Here is a 21337-nt window from a genome sequence, read left to right as displayed (position 1 = left end):
CCAGGCAGAGACACTCCCATGAAGCATACACTCCAAAGGCCCAGACCTCTGGAAGCCAAAGGATAAAGCCAGGCTATCATGTTGGGCAAGGCCAGTTCTTTATTATACACAGTGTAAAACATTTTCCCATTGAAACTCAATTCTTATTTTGGTAAAATTACATTTTGCCTTGACTATAGACAATGTATGGCTTGAAATTGGTATGCTGTAAGTGTGAAATGCACACTGGAGTTTGAAGACTTAGTGTGAAAAAAAGAGAACCTCTCATTGCCAATGTGCACATGGTTTACATGTTGCAGTGATTATATTTTTGATATATTGGTTTAAATAAATTCTTAATTTCAAAATTAATCATTTTTTAAAATGTGACTACAAGAAAATCTTTAATTATGTAAATGACTCACATTTTATTTCTATTCAACATTGCTGATCTAGAAGATTATATTGAGAGAGAGGGGCGTATACTATTGAAGTTTAGAATTTCAGAGGTATAAAACTATCAGGCAGAGACAAGTTCAAGGTGTGGCCATAGGAAACCTGCTGAATTTTGGTGGTTATAGGTCGCTGGAGACAAGGTTCAGATAAACATGAGGTTAAATTATCAGATAAATTATCCTCAAGGCTATGGACATTGCATAAGCAACTGGCAGACTGTGTGGAGCTGTGGACTGTGAAATGAGTTTCACAGTCTTTGATAAGGGGGTTCCCTGGTAGCTCAGCTGGTAAAGAATCCGCCTGCAATGCAGGAGACCCTGGTTCAATTCCTGGGTGGGGAAGATCTGCTGGAGAAGGGATAGACTACCCACCCCAATATTCTTGGGTTTCCCTGGTGGCTCAGCTGGTAAAGAATCTGTCTGCAATGTGGGAGACTTGGGTTTGATTTCTGGGTTGGGAAGATCCCCTGGAGAATGGAATGGCTACTCACTCCAGTATTCTGGTCTGGAGAATTGCATGGACTGTATAGTCCATGGGGTCACAAAGAGTCGGACACATTGATAAATGTGAAGGAAAAGAGACAGAAAGGGGTTAACCAGATGCCCTTACATGTTCCTAGTATGAAGCTAGTGGGGACTTAAATTTCCTAATCCCATATAGAATACTGTCCTTTTTTTCTTCACAAGGTCTCTAAAGGGTTTGTTGTCCACAGAGAAATTGTTTGGGAGGTGTCGGAACACAAGATACAAAAGCCGAGCCTTGCTTCTTTGCCCCATTAGTTGCTACTCAACTTTTATAACCCTTCTCAAAATGTTATGCCATCTGAGAACTCTGCCCTGATTGTGCTAGAGAGTTATTGCCTTTTTCCTTCCTCTGAGCACACCTCTGCCGTAGCACTATTTGCAGTAAGTTTTCCTTTTTCTTTTATGTTTCTATGTCATTGACTTATAGTAGACTGAGTAATTCAGACAGTAGTCTCTTGACTGATCACTTTTCTCGGTGGGTCTTTTGCCAGATCCTCCTCATCTTCCTGACATCTAAATTTTGGAGTGCTGCCTGGTTCAGTTACTTGGACCTCTTTTCTTCTATGCACATCTACTCCCTTGTTGATTTTTATGACCCATGCAACTGCTGACTTCCAAATTTTAAATCTCCAGTCTGACTTGTTCTCTGAATTCCTGGTTTATATACTCAGCTGTTTATGCAATATCTCCCCTTGGTCTGATGGACCATATGTCTTAACATGTGCAGACTGAACTCTTGGTTTCCATTCACCAACTTTTTCTTTTCACCAGTCTTTCCTCTCTCAATAACTGCAAATCTATGCATCTAGTTCCTCACACCAAAAGCTTCTATAGAGTCATACTTAATTTCTCTTTTACTTTCATACCTCAGGCCAAAGCCATCAGTAAATCATGGTGACTCTACCTTCAGAATATATGCTGAATCTGGTCACTTATCATCACCTCAACCAATACCAACCTGATCGAAGTCATACTCCTCTCTTGCTAGGATTACTGCAGTAGCCTTTATCCAGTCTCCCTGAATCTGCTCTGATTCCTCTATTGCAGCTAGAGTGATTCTTTTAAAGTAAAAGTGGAATGTTCCCACTCAGTTTTCTATTTCTATCAGCTTTCTCTTCTGTTTGGGCTTCCCTGGTAGCTCAGCTGGTAAAGAATCCTCCTTCAATGCAGGAGACCCTGGTTTGATTCCTGGGTTGGGAAGATGTGCTGAAGAAGGAATAGGCTACCCACTCTAGTATTCTGGCCTGGAGAATTCCATGGACTGTATAGTCCATGGGGTCACAAAGAGTTGGACATGAATGAGCGACTTTCACTTTTTTTCATCTGTTTGGAATAAGTGCATAGTCTATACACCTCTGTGTTATATGGTCTCCAGCAGCCTCTGTGACCTCAGCACCTAATACTCTCCCACCTTTTCATATTGACATCTCTTTCTTGTTTGTTAAACTCTGGATATGTTCCCACTTTAAGGTCTTGATATATTCCATTTCTTCTTCCTGAAATACTCTCCCCAGATATCTCTCTCTCGTCCATTTCCTTCAGGTCTCCTATCAAATGTTACCTTATTAGAGAGGGCTTTGCTAGCCATACTGTCTGAAATCTCACTCTTCCTATTGGCTCACTCCTCTCTAGTTCCTTCTCTGTTTTATTATTCTTCTTGGTTTTTATCGACAACAGACATATATAAAGCCTCATAAAATATAAGCCTCATAAGAGTAAGGACTTTGTAAATTTTGAGCCTTGCTAATAAACAGTACTTAGAATAGTTCCCATAGAGAATACATGCTTATTAAATATTTATTGATCTATTGAATGAAAGACAAAGTGAATGAAAGAATGTCACTAGATCGCAGATTGTGACATTTGAATCTTATCTGTGTCTTCACTGTTTAATGCAGTGTCTAACAGATTTATTTCATTGTTTCACAAAGATAACCAAGTCAAACATGGAATCTTCATGTTATTCCATACACATTTTAGCTCAAGGAGTTGTTGACATGGAAGGAAAAATACCTTTTTGTTTTCTGGGTAACAACAGAGAAATATTTATTAACGACTATGAATTCTAAGCAGTGTAATTGGCATTGCATTGCACAGTCACTAAGTCGGGTCCAACTCTTTGCAACTCCAAGGACTGTAGCCCTCCAGGCTCCTGTGTCTATGGGATTTTCCAGGCAAGAATACTGGAGTGGGTTGCCGTTTCCTTCTCCAGGGGATCTTCCTGACCCAGGGATCAAACCTGTGTCTCCTGCATTGGCAGGTGGATTCTTTACCGCTGAGCCACAGGGAAGTGCTGAAGCAATGTAATAGGCTTCAATAAATGGTTATTGAATGAGCATTTATTGCTCATTCAGTTGATTTATTGAAATGATTATTGCATACTGTTTGGCACTGTATTATAAAGGGGCAGCCATGACAGTGTGGGTCTGTTTAACTTTACAAACAGAACTGAGAAACTGGTTAGTTTCGTAAACCACTAAACTCATAATTTTAAATTTCCACAGTATGATTTCTTTAGATATACATCCCCAGACTTCCTATTTGAGACCATGAAGTCATAAATCCAGCACTGTATCAAGAAAAGTTTCCTGAATACCAGGCAGAATTCATAGGCATTTAAAATAAATTATTAACTTAACAGTACTGTGTTGAAGTGTGTATGATTTATTATGGACATTCTCGGTGCCTTAAAAATAACATTTCCTAAAGGTGCCAACATGTATGGAACCCAGAAGTTCTCACACAGCCATTTATTTATGCTATGGGATTCTCAGACACCAACAGAGTAGAGAATGGAAAAGACCAAATTGTATAACTAGAGGCTTTACAAATACCTGAGAAAAGAAGAGAAGTGAAATGCAAAGAAAGTGAAAGGTATACCCCCAACTGGATGCTGAGTTCCAAAGAATAGCAAGGGGAAGACAAGAAAATCTTCCTAAATGAGCAATGCAAAGAAATAGAGGAAACAATACAATGGGAAAAACTAGAGATCTCTTCAAGAAAATTATAGATACCAAGGGAACATTTCATGCAAAGATGAACACAATAAAGGACAGAAACGGTAAAGACCTAACAGAGACAGAAGAGATTAAGAAGAGGTGGCAAGAATACATACAAGAACGGTACAAAAAAGGTCTTCATGACCCGGATAACCGTGATAGTATGGTCACTCACCTAGAGCCAGACATCCTGGAGTGTGAAGTCAAGTGGCTGTTAGGAAGCATTAGTGTAAACAAAGCAAGTGTAGGTGATGGAATTACAGTTGAGCTGTTTCAAATCCTAAAAGATGATGCTGTTAAAGTGCTGCATTCATTATGCCAGCAAATTTGGAAAACTTAGCAATGGCTACAGGACTGGAAAAGGTCAAATCTCATTCCAGTCTCAAGAAGGGCAATGCCAGAGAATGTCCAAACTACCACACCATTGTGCTCATCTCATATGCTAGCAAGATAATGCTCAAAATCCTTCAAGCTTGGCTTCAGCAGTAAGTGAATCGAGAACTTTCAGATGTACAAGCTGGGTTTTGAAAAAGCAGAGGAACCAGAGATCAAATTGCCAACATCCACTGGATCATTGAAAAAATAAGAGAATTCTAGAAAAACATCTACTGCTTCATTGACTACACTAAAGCTTTTGACTGTGTGGATCACAACAAACTGTGGAAAGTTCTTAAAGAGATGGGAATACCAGACTGCTTCACCTGCCTCCTGAGAAATCTGTATGAAAGTTAAGAAGCAACAGTTAGAACTGGATATTAAACAAAATGATTGTTGACTGTTTCAGAATTGGGAAAGGAGTATGTCAGTGCTGTATATTGTCACCCTTCTTATTTAACTTATATGCAGAGCACATCATGCAAAATGCTGCCCTGGATGAATCCCAGGCTGGAATCAAGATTGCTGGAAGAAATATCAACAACCTCAGATATGCAGATGATACCATCCTTATGGCAGAAAGTGAAGAGAAACTAAAGAGCCTCTTGATGAAGGTGAAAGAAGAGACTGAAAAAACTGGCTTAAAATTCAACATTCAAAAAACCAATGGCATCCAGTCCCATCACTTCATGGCAAATAGATGGGGGAAAATGGAAACAGCAGATTTTATTTTCTTGGGCTCCAGAATCACTGCAGGTGGTGGCTGAAGCCATGAAGTTAAAAGACGCTTGCTCCTTGGAAGGAAAGCTGTGACAAAGCTAGACAGCGTATTAAGAAGCAGAGACATCACTTTGCTGACAAAGGTCCCTCTAGTCAAAACTATGGTTTTTCTAGTTGTTATGTTCAGATGTGAGAGTTGGACCATAAAGAAGGCTAAGTGCTGAAAAATTGATGCTTTTGAACTGTGGTGCTGGAGAAGGCTCTTAGAGTCCCTTGAACTGCAAGGAGATCAAGCCAGTCAATCCTATAGGAAATCAACCCTTATATTATTCATTGGAAGGACTGATGCTGAAGCTGAAGCTACAGTACTTTGGCCATCTGATGCGAAGAAGTGACTCATTGGAAAAGACCCTGATTCTGGAAAAGATTGAAGGCCAGAGGAGAAGGGAATAACAGGGAATGAGATGCTTGGTTGGCATCACTGACTCAATGGACATGAGTTTGAGCAAACTCTGAGAGACAGTGAAGAACAGGAATCCTGGCTTGCATGGGATCACAAAGAGTCGGACATGCCTTAGTGACTGAACACCAAACAGCAACATGTACTAGATATTAGGTGTTACATGTGTTATCTTGCAGCCTCCTGCATGTTTGAGAACACTATCACTGTTGTTTATTTGAATACACTGCTATGTGCTGGGTGGTGGCTGTTGTAACATGCTTTTCTTATTTAATCCTCACAGCATTCTATATATTTTTTATAAGTAAAATACTATTTTAGTTATATAAATTATATGTTTATAGTTTATATTAGTTATATAAATTATTTACTCCCTTTGGTTAGAAAAACTAGCTCTTTTTTAAGGCTTTATTGACAAGTCAGTGACTATTACAGAATTTCATAAAATAATCTATTTCCTTTTCTAATTAATTTCCTATTCATTGTTCTTCATTCTTTTGTTTTATTTTCTTAATATCAGACTTTTTAGCATTTATATTTGCAACCTGCCCAAGATATGAGGGAGCTGCTTGTGCTTAATGCTTAAAAAATTATAATTTGATGACTTCTCTTTACTGCTAAATATCCATTCATAGATTCATAGTTGTTGTCCGGCAATCCTGCTGATTCTATCATAACATAATAATAAATGCTCCAGAGAATGAGCAAAAGGTGTATTTTTACATGGCTCCTATATTAATATTTTTTGTGAGTTTTCTAAACTGTTTATTGTTAACCTTCTTTGGAAAATGAACATTTTTTTCTGACAAAATGAAGCTACTAGAAAAATAAAGATATTTTAGTCATAATGTTTAAAATACTTGAGTTATATAAAGAGATTTTTAGTTCATTTTTGAAATTAGGGCATAGTAATTGAGTGTGCTTTCAAACTTTGATGTTCTGATATTTTATGGGCTGATGTGTGTGTGTGTGTGTGTGTGTGTGTGTGTGTGTGTGTGTGCACAGGCACGTGCATTTATGGGGATAGGGAGGGGGAGAGAGATTAAAAAAAAAACCTGGTAAAATATATATAAAAATTTTCATTGTAACCATCTTTAAAGAAATACTTTTTTTTCGGCTGCCCTGGGTCTTTGTTGCTGCACACAGACTTTCTCTAGTTGCTGCGCGTGGAGGCTGCTCTCTAGCTGTGGTGCTTGGGCCTCTTAGCAGTGGCTTCTCCCTGCAGAGCAGAGGCTTCAGTAGTTGTGTCACACAGGCTTAGTTGCCCCACGGCATGTGAGATCTTCCTGGACCAGGGATCGAACCGGTGTCCCATGCGTTGTGAAGTGGATTCTTAACCACTAGACCACCAGGGAAGCCCCGTTGTGACCATTTTTAAGTATATAGTTCAGTGGCATTAATTATGTTGATATTATTGTGCTACCATTAGCACCATCCATCCACAGAACTCTTTTCATCTTCTAAAACTGAAACTTTGTACCCATTAAATAACAACTCCCCATTTACCCCTCTCCCATCCCTTGGCAACTGCCATTCCCTTGTAAGTAACCATTTTAAGAAGTTTCCCATTTAATACTACTTCTTTTCAGAAATATAAATATACACATGTATACCCTCATACATATTTGTATTTCCTCTTCCTTACCACACAAACGGAAGCACTCTATACTTACTATCCTAGACCTTATATGGATTGTGGATGGAAACCTATCCATGGACTAAGAATCCCTGGTTTAGATGAATGAATAAAGAAGATGTGGTATGTATATACAATGGAGTATTACTTAGCCATAAAAAGGAATGGAACTGGGTCATTTGTAGTGATATGGATGAACCTGGAGTCTATCATATAGAGTGAAGTAGGTCATAAAGAAAAACAGATATTGTATATTAATGCATATATATGGAATCTAGAAAAATGGTACTGATGAACATATTTTCAGGGCAGGAATAGAGACTCAGAGCTAGAGAAGGGACTTGTGGACACAGTGGAGGAAGGAAAGGATGGGACAAATTGAGAGAGTGGCATTGATATATATATATACTACTAAAATAGACAGCAAGTGAGAAGCTGCTGCGTAGTGCAGGAAGCTCAGCTCGGTGCTCTGGAGGGGTGGCGGTGGGGTAGGAGGGAGGCTCAAGGAGAGTGATGTATGTATGCTTATGGCTGATTCACATTTTGTACAACAGAAACTAACACAGCATTGTAAAGCAATGATACTGTGATTCGAAAGAAAAAAGAACCCCTGGTCTAGAGGAGGAGGTATACATGTTGAGAAACAACTATAATACAGTTGCTCACTGATGTTACAGAGGTATATGGACTAAATGCCATTTGATATAAAATATGGACCAGTTCTTCTAGGGTAGATGGGTATGTTAAAAGAATGAGCTAGACTTGGAGCCTGCAGATTATGCTAGGAATCAGAGAAGAACCTCTGTATTACAAAATTAGCTAACCCACCTTGGCTAGTATATTGGTATAGCATGAAAAACATTTTTACTGCCTCTGAGATGTCTGAATGACATGCTTAAAAGGCATTTTAGGATATATGGGATTCTGTTTCGCAGGCTGCCTGGGCTTATACTTAATCTAGAAGTATTTTTTTAAGAAACTATAAGAAAGCAAATCCTCCTTTATACATTAATGTGAATAGACCTCATATCAAAAGAACGGCATGTTTTAATAGCCTTAACGTAAACTATGCATAGTTTACAAACTTTGTTAGTGGTAAGTTAAAGAGTAAAAAAAAAAAATAGTATTTATAAAAGTTTATAGTCTTTCCTCTGATTGTTATTCCTAGAGTTAATCTATAATTAATAAGCATCCATCACATGGAAAGATCTCTTTTCTATGTAGTAAGGAGGCATAGGAAAAAATAGAAATTGTTCTAGCCTAAAACTTTTAGAACTAAAGCTTATCTTGTGGCTGTGTGTCACAGAAAAATTGTGTTTTCTCAGAACCCTGAAGCAAAAGGTTTAGTATTTGGGATAGACAGAAAAACGTAGTATGCATTTTGTTTTTATACCTGCAAGAATACTCAGTAATGAGTAACTCCAAATAATTATTTATCTTGGTTCCAGTGGTAGTTCCACAAATCTATACATATGATAAAATGACATAGGAGTTATACACATATTCCAACCATATCAAATTCTGGCTTTTGATATTGTTCTGTAATTATGTAAGGTTGAACTATTGGAGGAAACCGGGTGAGGGATACATGGGATTTCTCTGTTCTATCTCTGCACCTTCCTGTGAGTCTGTAATTATTTCAAAAGAAAAGGTTAGGGGAAAAAGCTTGCTACTTTGGCTGTCATTTTGAGAGTAGATTGCGGTGGGCCAGGGGCAGAATCAGGGGTACTGGTTAGGAGAGGTGTTCCGAGGTTTTGCAGCAATCCAGAAGGGCAGTAATGGCTACTGGACTAGGGCGGGGATAGGGGTGAGGATAGTTGAGTTCTGGGTGTATCTTGACAGCACAGTTTATAAAATCTGCTAATGGCCTGGATGCGAGGTATAGGAGAAAGAAGGAAAGACGACAGAGGGTTTTTGGCCTGGACCTCTGGAAGGATGAAGGAAAGAGATGGTGGTAAGAAGAAGCAACAGTAGAGAAGCCTGCTATGAGGTAGTTGGATTCTTGTCAAGGAAAAACAAATAACAAGCCCTCTTCCTCTAGTGCCTGGCAGCTTGGGGCGTCCAAGGGTTACGGACAGTGTGATATTTAAGTGAGTGCACTCTTGTTAACCTGCTACCAGGCAGCTGGGTTATCTTGGCCTCGCCTTGGCTCTTTTGGAAAGAAGCATGTGTTTGATAAACAGGAAGTTGTTTCCATGGGTGTAGAAAGAAGAAATGATAGAACCGAGTGGCACAGCAACGAACTGCTAGCTGTGGGTAGCCTGGAATGGGCAGAGATCCTTGCAGGTAGCCACCTCGCTTAGCACACAAGCCGCCTTTCCCCCTTTCTAGACTGAGTTATTTCTTCATCATGAAAAATGAAAAAAGTCTCTGCCCTGTTGCTTGACCTGCTGTCAGGGTATGTTCATTTTCAGCTAGTGTTTGGGTCAGTTACGAGTCGTAGACCTAGCAGACAAATGGAGACACTGTCTGTTTATAGTGGAAAAGTGACTTATTTTAAGAAATGTTGGCTCCCCACCACTACCCCATTAGTGGCATGCCTCTGACACTCCAGCGAGCTGGTCTAGGGACGTTAAGACTGCCTTGTGTGTATTTTTGCTCTTTGAAAGGTTAGAATCTAAATGTACCACAAGATATTTCTTCTTGAGTCAGATTGGGACAAAATTACAAGCAGTGAATTCTGAAGCAAACTTTATAAATACTGGTGCTTGAATACTTTTGAAACTTCAGAATTCATTCCCTCTCCTTCTAATAATATACTCTTCACGAGGTATATAAATCCCTTAGTGTTGCTAACTTTTTTTTTTCCACTTTGTAAGGAAAAACAGATAAAAAAGATTATAGAAATCCAGTGCCAAGTGATTCATGGTGATTGGAAAGTGAGAAAGAAAACTTAGACGCCTTACTTTTTTGTTGTTTGTTTTTATAGTTTTTATTTCGTAGATTCCTTGTAATAAGAGCTAGAAAACAGGAGAATTGTTTTTTCCTTCTAATTGAGAGTCACCTCATCTTTGTCAGGGTTGAAATGGTTGAAGTTAAGATAGAGAATACCTTTAAATTTGCAGGTACAGTGGGAACTAAGTAGATTAGTAGTTAATTGATGGTGAAAAGGGGTTTACTGTGACAGATTGCATATTGTCTAGACTCGGGTGAGTGGGTGGGGGCACGAGCCTAGGAATAGAGGAAGCTAGTGTCCTAGCTGGGTGGGTTGCTTGGGACTAGTGATGTGGGTGGGATCTCGCCCAGTATTTCGGAGAACTAGCTCACTAAGCTGTCCAGAAGAAGCAGAACAACTCTTTAGAGTTCCTTGCAACTGGGTTTCTCCTGACAAGTTTCAAAATATGTTTTACTTTGAATGTTAAAGTGGTTCAGGAGCCGTTTTGTTTCATTTGCCTTCTGAAATTACCCCAGTATGTTTTCCAGCACTGTGACTTTGTGTTAAGTCCAGGTTGGCCTCCTGCTCTGGGTTTCTTTGCTGAAAGTTAAATATCATATTTGAACTGGAAGAATTTTTGCTCCTTGCCTATGGAGCATTCATGAACATAAAGCAGCCATTTGTCAGCAGGCAGCTGAAAGGCAATTTCAGCAGGGACTGCAAACCACTGCAGGCTGTTGGCTTCCTGGCACACCCACTAGACCCTAAGGTTTACACTGCAAGCAAACTCATAAGGGCTGTGGGTTGGTAGGTGGGGGGGGAGTGGTGGTAATAAGATGGGCAAAAATAAAGGCAGAGGCTGCAGTCTGAATGACATTGAGCCAGGATGAAGATCCTGGATGTGGGGAAGAAAACTCCCAAAGAAAACTTAAACGTCAAACACAATGGCTCAGAAAAAACATCTGATGTTTACAGCTAACACATTTTTTAAAAAGTAAATTGTGTATGTCTTCTTTATAGTCATAGCTCTAGGGATACTGTAGATATCTTTAGGGAAAGAAAGTGAAAGTGTTAGTCGCTTAGTCGTGTCCAGCTCTTTGCCACCCCATGAGCTGTAGCCTGCCAGGCTCCTCTGCCCATGGAATTCTCCAGGCAAGAATACTGGAGTGGGTTGCCAGTTCCTTCTCCAGGGAATCTTCTCAACCCAAGGATCGAACCAGGTCTCCTGCATTGCAGACAGATTCTTTACCATCTGAGCCGCCAGGGAAGCCTTCTTTAGTGAAAGTGCTATATAATTTAAGCTGTTTTACCCAGTGTGCTGTCACAAATACCTTGTAACCAGAACCATGTAACATTGACAGTTGGTGTATAATAATAAAAATCAATTTTGAGCACTACAGTATCCTGAACAAAGATCCTTATGATTTGTTAACCAGATGCTGAAATAGCATTTATGTAGTATTGAGTGGAACTTTGTTTTAAAATAGCTTTAAAAAAAAAGTCTTTGGAAGTTAAAATTTTGTCATATATGATAACTCTTAGACAAAGTGCGAGTGTATTCCCAAATATGCTGTTCTTTCTTTGGCCATAGCATGTAACAGAATTTATTTCTGTTTAGCAGATCAAGAGATAGAGATATTGGCAGTATAAACGATTCATCCAAGGACAACCAGAGTGTCATTCTAGAGATAAAACAGAACTAGTCTGCATTCCACCAGCTCCTGGCCTGTGTAACATTTTTGAGAACTTTCCAATCATTTTAGGAAAACAAAGTACTTCGAAAATATAAAGAGTTTTTTTTAATAAAAGAAAATCACTTATTTTGGAAATTGCTAAATTAATCATTCTGTTGTGTTTAAGAAGCTCTTTGATGTGTTCTGGTAATTAGTATTTACTGCCAGATGAATGTCTCCTGGGCATTTTAATTAATGGGTGGCTTGGCCAAATGAGCTTCTGATGGTAAAACTTCATAAGGGCTTATTTTTGTGTTTCTCAAGAATAGCTGTCTCTTCAAAGCTCTTTAATTAGACAGAGTTTAGCAGCTAAAACACATTATTAGAATAATTAGGCCTTGGATTAAGAGCAGTAGTGGGTCAAAGGAGCAGGTACTGTTAGAGAATGGCCTCTTGCAGTGGTGCATGGTGTCCACTTCTGACGGCTGTCCAGTTCTTCAGCAGCTTATGTTCACTCCTTGTCCCTCTCTGAGGCTTTTGTGTTGTTTGAAGTTCATTTGACAGATCATACCAGAAGCTTAAACATACCAGTGTGCGAGCTCATTTATCACCACCTCCAAACTCTGGTGGAAAGCTGTCCTTTCAATATCTAAGCTAAAGTCTTCTTACTTTCTCTTTATTTCTACCAAATTGGTAATCTTGGCCATAATAATGATTGTTTTTGAGGGAAATGCTTCAAAGATTTTGTGTGTGGGTCATTGATAACTCTTAACAATTATAGCAGCTTCTTTGAGGAGTCTGTCTTAATAATTTAAATAATCTACTTATAACCTTGCTCTTAAAATTACTGTTGTACTTGGTCTCCAAAGTTTTATGTTCTTTGTGGTCAGAGTGTTGTTTGAATTGTTCAACACAGAGAATCTGCTGTGTAGATGAACTATCATTTTTCCCCCTCTTCTTTACACCCTCTTCCCCCATTTCTTGTCCTAAGCTCTTAATCTTTTTAGTCTTGACTAGAGCATATATTTTATTTCAGAGTTCTTCTCTGTGGTGAAAGAAAGATATATCTGACTGGTCCCATGGGGGTTTGAGATGGTGCCAAAACAATCAGGTAGTGTTACTGAAACACTATTAGAAAACAAACAATAATATAGTCACTTATATTGTCTAATTTTTCACTTTCCCACCATCTCAGGATGCTTATGATGGCAAATATATCTTTTCCCGAGCTGGATCAGTTGGTTTAAGGATAGTGCTGAGAGGCTATTACAGATTTCAGACAGAGCAAACTGTGTCACTAACGTTTCTAATCCCATCAGCTGTCATGACCCGTATTTGTTGTTAGATGAAGAACTGGGTTAGGATATGCATGTCATTGGTTTAATATAAACCTACTGCCCTGATTAGAAAAAAGTTATAGAACTTATGAATCAACCCAATTCCTTTTTAAACATAGTAGACAGCCTGATTTAGAGATATACAAAGTTTATCACATGTAAATTCTTTTGTTGTACCTTAGTTAGCAACATAGCCAATGAGATTATTTCATTTAAAGTGGTAGAAACTTCATTTGGTTTTCTATTGATGTTATCAGTAAAGCTTCATAACAGTTTTAAAATATTTGGTAAGCACAGTAATTGCACTTGTAAAGATGCAGGCATATTGCTGTGCATTCCAGAGAATAGTCACCAAATACATACATTTTTATGTCAGATTGTAACACCTGAGAGCAAAAGAGATACCAGCCTGGACAGAGTCCTATATAAAGCAGGATTTCCCCCCTTAGTAATGACTAATTTCTGTCTGTTCTCTCCTAAAATGATTGATTACTGTGACTCTGCTTTTTGACTCACCCTTTAGCACAGGAAATATTGCTGATACTGATACTTATCTCATGTGCATGTTTGCTGTGTATGTGTAAACTTTTGCAACGGAGCTGTGAACAGGCAGGTGCTGAGTATTACAGTCCTTGAAGAAAACCATCACCTGTGCCCCTCACAACTCTCCCTTTCTTATGGTGGGGTGAGTGTGCTCTTATACACATACATGTGTAACGGGATTTACACTTAATGGGGTTTGGGTGCTGATTACTGATGAATTTTATAGCTACAAATCAAGACTATAAGTGCATTGTTGTCCATTTGTTTGTTTCACTTCTTTGACTCACTCTTGTGCCGGGCCCACGTGCAACCCTCCTCCTTCTACCTTTTGAAATTATACCAGTCCCCAAATGAGAACTGATGGTATTCTTCTTTGGCACAGACCACCTGGTGGCCCATGGCAGGATGGCAGAAAAGGAGGCCCGTCGGAAGTTCAAACAGATTGTTGCAGCCGTGTATTTTTGTCACTGTCGGAACATTGTTCATCGTGATTTAAAAGCTGAAAATTTGCTTCTGGACGCCAACCTGAATATCAAGATAGCAGGTGAGAAGTGTGCTGAGGATGTGCAATAGGAATAAAGAAGCTTTTCCTTCAGGGTTCTTAAAGCAAGGGATTGTCTTGTTTCTGTCTATTCAGAAAGAAGTACTGTGAAAAGGATTTTGTGTGTGTGGCTTGAAAATTAATAAACTTTCAAAATACACTTATGTAAATTTTTCACATAGTTTCTGATGCAACTAGGTTGGGGAGAAAAGAAAAAGTGATTTTTAAATAAGGAATACAACATAGAATAAAGTAGTAAAAAGACCCCATAAAGTTGTATGTCCACCCTCACTTGAGAAGGTTGATTTGTGTCATTTGTGATACAGAGCATGCTTATTCTTAAGACTGTGATTTTAAGAGGAATAGGTCTTACTGTGGTTTAAAGGCAGTCCATCTCTTTTCATCCTCAGATTTCATTCATCTGCTCATCTGACAGTGCCTGAAAAAGCACTTTTCACTGCCTCAGTCTCCTCATATTTCAGTTTTCCTAAACTGCCAGCATTTGCCTAACCAATGCAAGCTCACCACCTATTGATAGAAGAAAGTGACTGCAGTCTATATGGAAACTGTAGATATGAAAATAAGCCATTTTTGTTTTCTGACAGTTTTTGGTATTACATTTTATGTCCCTCATCTCCCAGATAAAAAAGGAAGGGAGTCTCATATAGAAAACAGAAGTGTAGCTAGAATATAACTGTCTCGAAAAACCTAAGTAAGAAGCAGTTCTAAAGATTTCCCTCCTTGACCAGATGGTAATTCAGAATTCAAGTTTATATTACACATGAGAGGTCGGAGTACCTGTCTGTAGGTTGGTGATTCTTCTGACCGTTTCTTTTGTGTACATAACCGCCCACTTTCCAGGCTCTGCTTTCACATCCTTGGGATTCACCTCTCCTTATGTTTATCTGAGTTGGGCTGATTAGAACTTTTCAACTGTGAGCTCTTTGAGTCCTGTATTTGCTCAATATACAGCAGACAGGAATTAGATACTTTCTTTTACTTACATGAAATTAAATTTTTTATTTGCCCTTATGTCTGTTTTTTATTCTGTAATGCTCTCTAGATGCTGACAGTTCTCACAAGGCTGGGCAGGGGGAAAGGCCTCACAATTTCAAACCCTCTTTTGTCATTATTATAGCTTCAATTGAATTAATGATAATAATACTTACTAAGCTTCACAATCCTTAAAAGTATAATAAAATATTGTGTTAATTATCTATTCTGATGTAGCAAATGACCGCACACTTTGTGGCTTGAAACACTATAAGTGTATTATCTTACAGCTCTGGAGGTCCAAAATTTGGAATGAGTTGTGTGGGGCTGAAATCAAGGTGGGGTAGGACTGGCTCCATCTAGAGGCTTTTGGAGAATTTGTGTCCTTCCCTTCGTCAGCTTCTGGAGTCCTTCTGTGTTCCTTGGCTCCAGCCCTTTTCTCACATCACTCTTCCACCTCCTGTTTCCATTGTCACATCTCTCACTCTTAGTCTATTCCCCCTTCTTCCCTCTTGAAAAGACCCTTGTGATTATATTGGGCCCTCCAGGGTGGTCTCTCCTGCCCAGGATCCTTAACCTAGTGACTTCCCTGGTGGTCCAGTGGCTAAGACTTCACACTTCAGTGCAGGAGGGGCCCAGGATCCACCCCTGGTTAGGAAGCTAGATCCCACAGGTCGCAACGAAGATGGAAGATCCCAAGTGCCACAACCAAGAGCCAGCACAGCCAAATAAATGATATATAAATAAAGTTTTTAATGAATAAATAAATGAAGTTTAAAAAAAAGATCCTTTTTTTTTTAATAAATTAAGTTTAAGATCCTTGACCTAATCATGTCTGCGAAAGTAGGTAACACATTCAAAAGTTCCACGGATTAGGACAGGGACATCTTTGAAGGACTATTATTCAGCCAGCCGCAGATGTCATTGTAGGGCTCTTTGGACTGGTAATTAAGATAGTGAGTAAAAAAAAGCCCCAGGTTTTCTGCTACAGTCTTATTCTGCTGACCAAAGACCAAAAAAAAAAAAAAAACCTGTTATGCTTTTTTGTTCTTGATTTTGAATTTAGAACCATTTTGGTTTAGTTAAGGGCAATTTGCCCTGGAGAAGGAAATGGCAACCCATTCTAGTATTCTTGCCTGGAGAATTCCATGGACAGAGGAGCCTGGTGAGCCCCAGTCCCTGGGGTCATGGAGAGTTGGACACAACTGTGTGACTAACACACACACACACACACGGGCAATTTGTATGGCTTTTAATTTTTGCGTTGAAAAGCCACACACACACACACACACACACACACACACACGGGCAATTTGTATGGCTTTTAATTTTTGCGTTGAAAAGCCACACACACACACACACACACACGGGCAATTTGTATGGCTTTTAATTTTTGCGTTGAAAAGCCACACACACACACACACACACACACACACACGCAATTTGTATGGCTTTTAATTTTTGCGTTGAAAAGCCACACACACACACACACACACACACACACACACACACACACACGCAATTTGTATGGCTTTTAATTTTTGCGTTGAAAAGCCAGGTAATAAAGCAGGGATTGGTGACAATTTAGAGTCTCTACTGACAAATATTTGGATAAGGAGATTTTTTTAAAGCTTTCTTTGTTAAACCTATGTCGTCACAATATGAGTTTCTACCTGCTGATGTGTAATTCTAGACTCCTAGGGATGCTGGCATTCAGCTCTGGGCTCTCTGTGTATTAACACATATATTTTGGCAGGATTTTTACTTCATTCACGTAAAGCCTGTTTTCGTTATTTGTTTTCACCGCAAAGCAGAGGATAAATGAGCACTCTGGGTTTGTGCTCCTCTGCAGTTATCAGACACTGGCTTTGCCTTCTTTCCCACATGCTGTCGTTACGCAGTTTCTCAGCCATTGCCTAAGCTGCTCCTCCTACACGTGAGTTAGATAGAACGCCCATTCTCGTCTCCCAAGCCTTCTCTGAGTTCAATGGACCAGAGGGAGAAATGCTCCTAATTGAAGCTGACCACAGCATGACTAGTTTTGGAGAGGTATGTTGGATGGTTGTGACAGGACACAGGCAGATAAGTAATGAAATCAGTTTTTATTCTCAAAGCCCAAAGTAACTTTCAGATCCTTTCAGATCTTTTCAATAGTATTTTTGACAAATTATTGTAAATCTTGGTAAGAAAGAACTACCATATAAAAAGAAACACATGAGAAAGAAAGGAAGATTTTTTTTGTTTTATTTAAAATAGTGTTAGTCTTAGGCACCTCATTTAAAAAGAATCGTATATATTATAGTAGCAAATTAACATGGAATTAATAAAAATTCAGATTAGGAAATCTAAGGGTTTGTTTTCCTTATGTCAATATTTATGTAGTGGGTTTTTTTTATTGGAATAGAATTGCTTTACAATGTTATGTTAGTTACTGCTATACAAGGAAGTGATCAGCCATTTGCATACATATATCCCCTCCCTCTTGAGTCTCTCTCCCGCCCCCTCATCCCATCCCTCTGAGTCATCAAAGAGCTGAGCTCCCTGTACTGTAGAGCTGCTCCCCACTAGTTACCTGTTCTACACGTGGTGATGCATATATGTCTGTGGAAGTGTGTATATGGCATTGCCACTCTCCCAATTTGTCCCACCCTCCCCTCCCCACCTTGTGTCCACATGTCCGTTGTTTATACCTAGTGGTTTTGATGAAAAGGTCATGTATCCTGTTCAAAAATAGATGAATAAGTTGTTCTAGGGATGTTTGTATTTGCAGGAATTTGTTTACTTTTTCTATGAAGTAATGTGACAGTTTACATGTAATACTCTTGGTACTACTGTAAAAATCTAGTAAGTATAAAAGCCCGTATTTGCCCTCTTCAACAGAATGTGTGTTTCCTGGACACAAGAGGTAAATTTCAGTTATAGGCATTAAAAGATGCAACATCGGTCCATGGTTTAAGAGTTTTTGTGATTAAACTCTTAGCTATGAATCTTTGTTATATGCTACTTCTAGAGAGAATGAAGCCCAGGTGAATACTTTGTTGTCTTTCTGGGTTTAGAATTTAAAAAGGCTTCTTAGTGCTGATCACAAACCTGTCTTCTCTAGGATTATTTGAAACATGTTTCTATCATTAGTTCAGTCGCTCAGTCGTGTCCGACTCTTTGCGACCCCATGAATTGCAACATGCCAGGCCTCCCTGTCCATCACAAACTCCTGGAGTTCACTCAAACTCATGCCCATCGAGTCGGTGATGCCATTCAACCATCTCATCCTCTGTCGTCCCCTTCTCCTCCAGCCCCCAATCCCTCCCACCATCAGGGTCTTTTCCAGTGAGTCAACTCTTCGCATGAGGTGGCCAAAGTATTGGAGTTTCAGCTTCAGCATCAGTCCTTCCAGTGAACACCCAGGACTTCTCTCCTTCAGGATGGACTGGTTGGATCTCCTTGCAGTCCAAGGGACTCTCAAGAGTCTTCTCCAACACCACAGTTCAAAAGCATCAATTTTTCGGTGCTCAGCTTTCTTCACAGTCCAACTCTCACATCCATACATGACCACTGGAAAAACCATAGCCTTGACTAGACGGACCTTTGTTGGCAAAGTAATATCTCTGCTTTTTAATATGCTATCTAGGTTGGTCATAACTTTCCTTCCAAGGAGCAAGTGTCTTTTAATTTCATGGCTGCAGTCACCATCTGCAGTGATTTTGGAGCCCCCAAAAATCAAGTCTGACACTGTTTCCACTGTCTCCCCATCTATTTCCCATGAGGTGATGGGACCAGATGCCATGATCTTAGTTTTCTGAATGTTAAGCTTTAAGCCAACTTTTTCACTTTCCTCTTTCACTTTCATCAAGAGGCTTTTTAGTTCCTCTTCACTTTCTGCCATAAGGGTGATGTTATCTGCATATCTTAGGTTATTGATATTTCTCCCAGCAATCTTGATTCCAGCTTGTGCTTCTTCCAGACCAGTGTTTCTCTGGTTTCTATCATTAGCAATCCAGAATAAGCATTGATTGTTTTCAGAATAAAGAATTTTATTTCTGAAAGAACTGCCAAGTCTAAGAATTTTTAGTGGATATCTAAAATCTTCACGGTTCTTAACAAAAGCTTTATGCTCCACTATCATGGAACAGAGAAAAGAAGACTGAGAACCTACTCCCACCCTCAAGAATTTACAGTATTATTTGGGCAGCAAATGCGTAGACAGCAATGAGGTTATGCTTTATGTATATGAAAAGTGGGCTCTCCCGGTGACTCAGTGATAAAGAATCACCTGCCAGTCCAGGGAATGTGAGAAATGTGGATTCGATCCCTGGGTTGGGAAGATTGGGAAGATCCCCTGGAGAAGGGAATGGCAACCCACTCCAGTATTCTTGCCTGGAGAATTCCGTGGACAGAAGAACCTGGCAGGCTACAGTCCATGGGGTCGCAGAGTTGGACACAACTAAGGGACTGAAGACAAGCACATATAAAAAGTACTTTGCAAGGCATTTTCACACATATCATTTAATTTCATATTTGGCATACAAGTATAGCTTGTTTAGAAAACTAGAGTTTCCAAAAGACCTTTAACTTGCTAAAACTTTGAATTTCTTTTAAAGAGCACTCCTGCAAACCCCTTTCTTGTATAGAGTTTGTCGCTGGGAAAAGAATAGGTTTCTTGGTCTCTAATCTTTCTCTTTTCTTGCCTCAGATGTGTGAGGACCACAGAGGAGCAGATGCAAGATGGGGGAGGCACAGCTTGGCTCCCTCAGCACATCCTCATATCCCTGGGTCGCAGCATGGTCAACAGCTGCCAAATTACAGTTTGATACAATAGCGAGAGATGTTACAAAGCACGTTGTGATTCATCATCACGTTAATTGTATAGTCCCATTACCACAGAGTTCAGAGGATGAAGAAACCACTTTCGTTTGCAAAATTCCCTTAGATAACAACTGCCACAGGGATTGTCAGCAGATCCTGTCTACTGTTTCACTCCTGCTGCCTTGCACATACCTGTCCTACAGTAGGTGCTCAATAACTTGGTGGGTCTGAACTTTACACAGCAGTGATGAGGACAGAATCATCCTTTTGAGAATATAGCCCTTGAGGTGAGTCTTAAAGGATGAGCAGACTTCTTTAAGGATAGGTGTTGAGGAGAGAACACCAATAGGATCAGCAAATGTTAATTTGGGGATACCTTGGGGATACAGCAGCAGGTAAAATAGTCCCTTGGAACTAACATTCTGATGGCAGAAGATAGACAGTAAACACGTGAACAAATGAGCTCGCATAGGGCTTCCCTGGTGGTCCAGTGGTTAAGACTCCATGATGCCAATGCAGCGGGGAGAGGGAGTTGGTTGATCTCTGGTTAAGAACTGAGATAGATCCCACATACCACGAAACCCAGCCAAAAAATTTTTTTTAATAAAGAAAAAAGTTCTCATAAGGACTTGTGAAAGTGGTAAAATGACTTGTGGGAGGATAACCAGGACAGGCACAGCCTTCCAAACAGAAGGAAGAGCAAGGCAAAGGCCTGAGTGAGGTGACGGTAACATGTTTAGGGGATAAGAGACAGGTTTGCCTGGCTGGAGATGATAAATAAGGCGGGGAGTGGAAGGATGAAGTGAGGGAGCTGGCACAGGCCAGTTCACATGGGTCGCTGTGCACGTGGTGAGGATTGGGGGGTTATTTTGGTTACAATGGGAGCCTGAGCTGGAGCAGCGTGAATAGCAGAGGATGCACACAGCATGTCTGCAGAAAAGCTTGGCGAGAGGGAAGACTTGAGGAGGGGAGGCATGCCTGAGAACGTGGGGAGGGGCGGCGTTTATACTGGATTGCGAGATTGTTTGACTTCTAGGCTTAATAAATCAGACTCAGGGTGGATAAGGGAAAGAAAAGAGTCGGGAGAGGGGACAGGAAGGCCATAGGAAGATCAGTTCAAAGCCTGTGAAATGCATACAGCCGATTCATGTTGCTCTTCAGCAGGAACTAACACAGCCTTGTAAAGCACTGTGAACGTGTACTCTGAAAAATAAATAAAAGTTTAAAAGACGGATCAAAAGTTCATACTGAGGCAATGGGATGTAGCTTTATCTAATTATCCCTCGTCTGTAAGGTACCACTTCAGGTATCTGCCTTTTTCCGGAGGTATCCATGCTCTTGTGTATTTCCTCCACTAGACTGTAAGCAGGGGAGTTCCCACGCTTACCTCTATTATGTGTTCCTCAATGGTCTAACATAGCAG

General features: G+C 39.8%; 1 protein-coding gene across 4 annotated transcripts in view; it reads left to right on the top strand.

Moving 5' to 3' along the window:
- Window positions 1-21337, top strand: part of SIK3 (SIK family kinase 3) — a 256890-nt gene that overhangs the window by 161428 nt on the left and 74125 nt on the right. For all 4 annotated transcript variants that reach the window (XM_043481447.1, XM_043481445.1, XM_043481446.1 and 1 more), the window contains exon 4: window positions 13960-14121. In XM_043481447.1, the coding sequence (XP_043337382.1) occupies window positions 13960-14121 (162 nt within the window). The remainder of the gene's footprint in view (window positions 1-13959; window positions 14122-21337) is intronic.

Source organism: Cervus canadensis, chromosome 11 (assembly GCF_019320065.1).
Source record: "Cervus canadensis isolate Bull #8, Minnesota chromosome 11, ASM1932006v1, whole genome shotgun sequence".
Lineage (NCBI taxonomy): Eukaryota > Metazoa > Chordata > Mammalia > Artiodactyla > Cervidae > Cervus > Cervus canadensis.
This window is presented reverse-complemented; position numbering and strand designations above follow the sequence as displayed.